Raw genomic sequence first — 3,828 nt, 5'->3', positions numbered from 1 at the left:
ATGAACCAACAAGAACCAAGAAGGGCCACCAAGAACCACCAAGAACCACCAAGAACCAACAAGAACCAAGAAGGGCCACCAAGAACCACCAAGAACCACCAAGAACCAACAAGAACCAAGAAGGGCCACCAAGAACCACCAAGAACCACCAAGAACCACCAAGAACCACCAAGGGCCACCAAGAACCACCAAGAACCACCAAGAACCACCAAGAACCACCAAGAACCACCAAGAACCACCAAGAACCACCAAGAACCACCAAGAACCACCAAGAACCACCAAGAACCACCAAGAACCACCAAGAACCACCAAGGGCCACCAAGAACCACCAAGAACCACCAAGAACCACCAAGAACCACCAAGAACCACCAAGAACCACCAAGAACCACCAAGAACCACCAAGAACCACCAAGAACCACCAAGAACCACCAAGAACCACCAAGGGCCACCAAGAACCACCAAGAACCACCAAGAACCACCAAGAACCACCAAGAACCACCAAGAACCACCAAGAACCACCAAGAACCACCAAGGGCCACCAAGGAGAGAAGTTACAGCAAGCCAAGTCACAATTATGACCTGTAACAGGCAGCTGGCCGGCCATGAATACCAAGTTACTCTTAACAAGGTAACTCCGGGCACCAGAGAGGAGGGACCAGAGACATGAGGAATGAGGAAGCAGAGGAATATCAGGAATGAGGAAGCAGAGGCACATGAGGAATGAGGAAGCAGAGGCACATGAGGCAGCAGAGGCACATGAGGAAGCAGAGGCACATGAGGCAGCAGAGGCACATGAGGAAGCAGAGGCACATGAGGAATGAGAAAGGGACCTGCAAAAGAACATAAAGAATGAGAAACATGTAAGACACAAGCCAAGAATAATACCGAGACATGGGGCTACAAGTCTTCATTAATACATAAATGTTACACATTTATTCATAAAAGTTAAACGCTAATGTATGGATATCATACATTAATGTATGGTGTTAAACACGTGTAGATGTTAAACATTTATATATGGATAGTATGTATTTTTTTGTGTGTATTTTAGGTTACATAAATGTTAGACGTTCATGTACATATGTTATATGCTCATGTACGGATGTTAGATGGCCGAGGTGTGGCCCCAGGTGATGGGGCGAGGCAGGTGTGGCCCCAGGTGATGGGGCGAGGCAGGTGTGGCCCTAGGTGATGGGGCGAGGCAGGTGTGGCCCCAGGTGATGGGGCGAGGCAGGTGTGGCCCCAGGTGATGGGGTGCCCTTGATGGGGTATATATATAAATATATATATATATATATATATATATATATATATATATATATATATATATATATATATATATATATATATATATATATATATATATATATATATATATATATATATAAATATAGAGGGTTGTTTGTAGGGACCCTCAATCCTTGAAGAAGAGAACAAGCAGCACCCGGGGAACCATATCGGGCTCCCACATGCATTAATATATAATTATATATGACCACGATGGAAATAATGATATGAAAAGCCTTAGTTGTATCATACACTTTTCAACACATCTTCTGAAGTGCTGACAAAAGTTAACAAAGTTTTAAGAGAAGCTCAAGTTTGTGTCTCGGTGGAGCCAATTGTCAAGTCTTGGCTTAACTAAGATCTTTCTTAGATCATTTGAGAACTGAATGAGTAAACAAGTCATTACTAATATTCACATATCTTAGTAATTCATATTGAAGCATATAAGATTTTTATTATAAGTGCCCTTAAAATTGTATGTGTGAGGTGCTAAGATTTTTATGGGTCTTTTATGTATCACTGTTTTCGTAACACATAAGGTCATACATAATACATAAGGTCATACATAACACATAAGGTCATACATAACACATAAGGTCATACATAACACATAAGGTCATACATAACACATAAGGTCATACATAACACATAAGGTCATACATAACACATAAGGTCATACATAACACATAAGGTCATACATAACACATAAGGTCATACATAACACATAAGGTCATACATAACACATAAGGTCATACATAACACATAAGGTCATACATAACACATAAGGTCATACATAACACATAAGGTCATACATAACACATAAGGTCATACATAGTTACGACCTAACCGCTGAAGGTAGTGAACATGACTTTCCAATTGCCTAAAGTGGCCGAACCAGACCACACCAATAACGACCCACTATGGTAACGAGGGTCGCCACAAACAACCAGTAACGACCCACTATGGTAACGAGGGTCGCCACAAACAACCAGTAACGACCCACTATGGTAACGAGGGTTGTCACAAGCAACCACCACACCAATAACGACCCACTATGATAACGAGGGTCGTCACAAACAACCAATAACGACCCACTATGGTAACGAGGGTCGTCACAACCAGCCAATAACGACCCACTATGGTAACGAGGGTCGTCACAAACAACCAATAACGACCCACTATGGTAACGAGGGTCGTCACAACCAGCCAATAACGACCCACTATGGTAACGAGGGTCGTCACAAACAACCAATAACGACCCACTATGGTAACGAGGGTCGTCACAAACAACCAATAACGACCCACTATGGTAACGAGGGTCGTCACAAACAACCAATAACGACCCACTATGGTAACGAGGGTCGTCACAAACAACCAATAACGACCCACTATGGTAACGAGGGTCGTCACAAACAACCAATAACGACCCACTATGGTAACGAGGGTCGTCGCAAACAACCAATAACGACCCACTATGGTAACGAGGGTCGTCACAAACAACCAATAACGACCAATCTGTTTCTGCCGCTAAATTTGTGTTCACATTTTCACCTCTAACATTTTGTGAACAAATATTTGTTCATTGTTATCACACATAGTTTTGTTATTTTACAAAGTTCTATGTTATTATTTCCAAACTGTGCTTTGGTAATACAATATATATATATATATATATATATATATATATATATATATATATATATATATATATTAGTATATTTTGGTAGCAGTCTTTCCTGTAGACATATATTATTAAATATGACCGAAAAAGTAAGATTAATAATTCTAACACGAATTTTCTCAATCTTTCGTACATTTCGTTTCACTGTTGGAGGTAAATCAAAAATCAATTCTCCAAAATTCATTTTTATTTCTAGTCTGACGCGACACGAGCGCGTTTCGTAAAACTTATTACATTTTCAAAGACTTTAGTTCACAAATACACAACTGAATAGAACTTACGCATCTCCGATGGGTAAGGCAGGTAGGGTAAGGCAGGTCCTAGTCAATAACGGCTTCTCCAATGGTTTCGTCGAAGACATCATAAGAAGGAAAGTGAAAAGCCATGCAACCTCTGAAGAGACAACTAACACAACACCTATACCCCCTATTAGACTATTTTACAGGAACTTCTTTTCCACAGCTCATAAAACGGAGGAAAGGGTCCTGAAAGATATTGTTAATAGAAACGTTATCCCTACAGACAAAAATCAGAGGATACAACTGACGATTTACTATAAAACCAGAAAAACGGCCAGCCTACTCATGAGAAACTCTCCAGACACAAAACAGAACGCTTTAAAAGAGACTAACGTCGTCTATGCCTTCAAATGCCCTCTTGGGGACTGTAAGCTCCAAAAAACCCAGTATATAGGCAAGACAACAACATCTCTTTCTAGGCGTTTAACGATGCATAAGCAACAGGGCTCCATTAAGCAACATATAATCTCTTCCCATAACCAAACCATCGCCAGAGAAATCCTAGTAAACAACACAGAAATCATCGATAGATACAGCGATAGCAGGCGGCTTGACGTTTGC

General features: G+C 40.8%; 1 protein-coding gene across 1 annotated transcript; it reads left to right on the top strand.

The window, feature by feature from the left end:
* Positions 1-585, top strand: LOC138353811 (uncharacterized). The gene has a single exon (XM_069307225.1). It carries the CDS (start codon positions 1-3, stop codon positions 583-585), a length of 585 nt encoding a protein of 194 aa, XP_069163326.1.
* Positions 586-3,828: the final 3,243 nt, after the last annotated feature.

Source organism: Procambarus clarkii, chromosome 59 (genome assembly GCF_040958095.1).
Source record: "Procambarus clarkii isolate CNS0578487 chromosome 59, FALCON_Pclarkii_2.0, whole genome shotgun sequence".
Lineage (NCBI taxonomy): Eukaryota > Metazoa > Arthropoda > Malacostraca > Decapoda > Cambaridae > Procambarus > Procambarus clarkii.
Note: the sequence above shows the minus strand (reverse complement) of the source record. Positions and strands in the feature narration are given on the sequence as shown.

Bases quoted from the DNA above. Each gene is read 5' to 3' on its own strand.
- LOC138353811 (XM_069307225.1), top strand. From the start codon at position 1: ATGAACCAACAAGAACCAAGAAGGGCCACCAAGAACCACCAAGAACCA.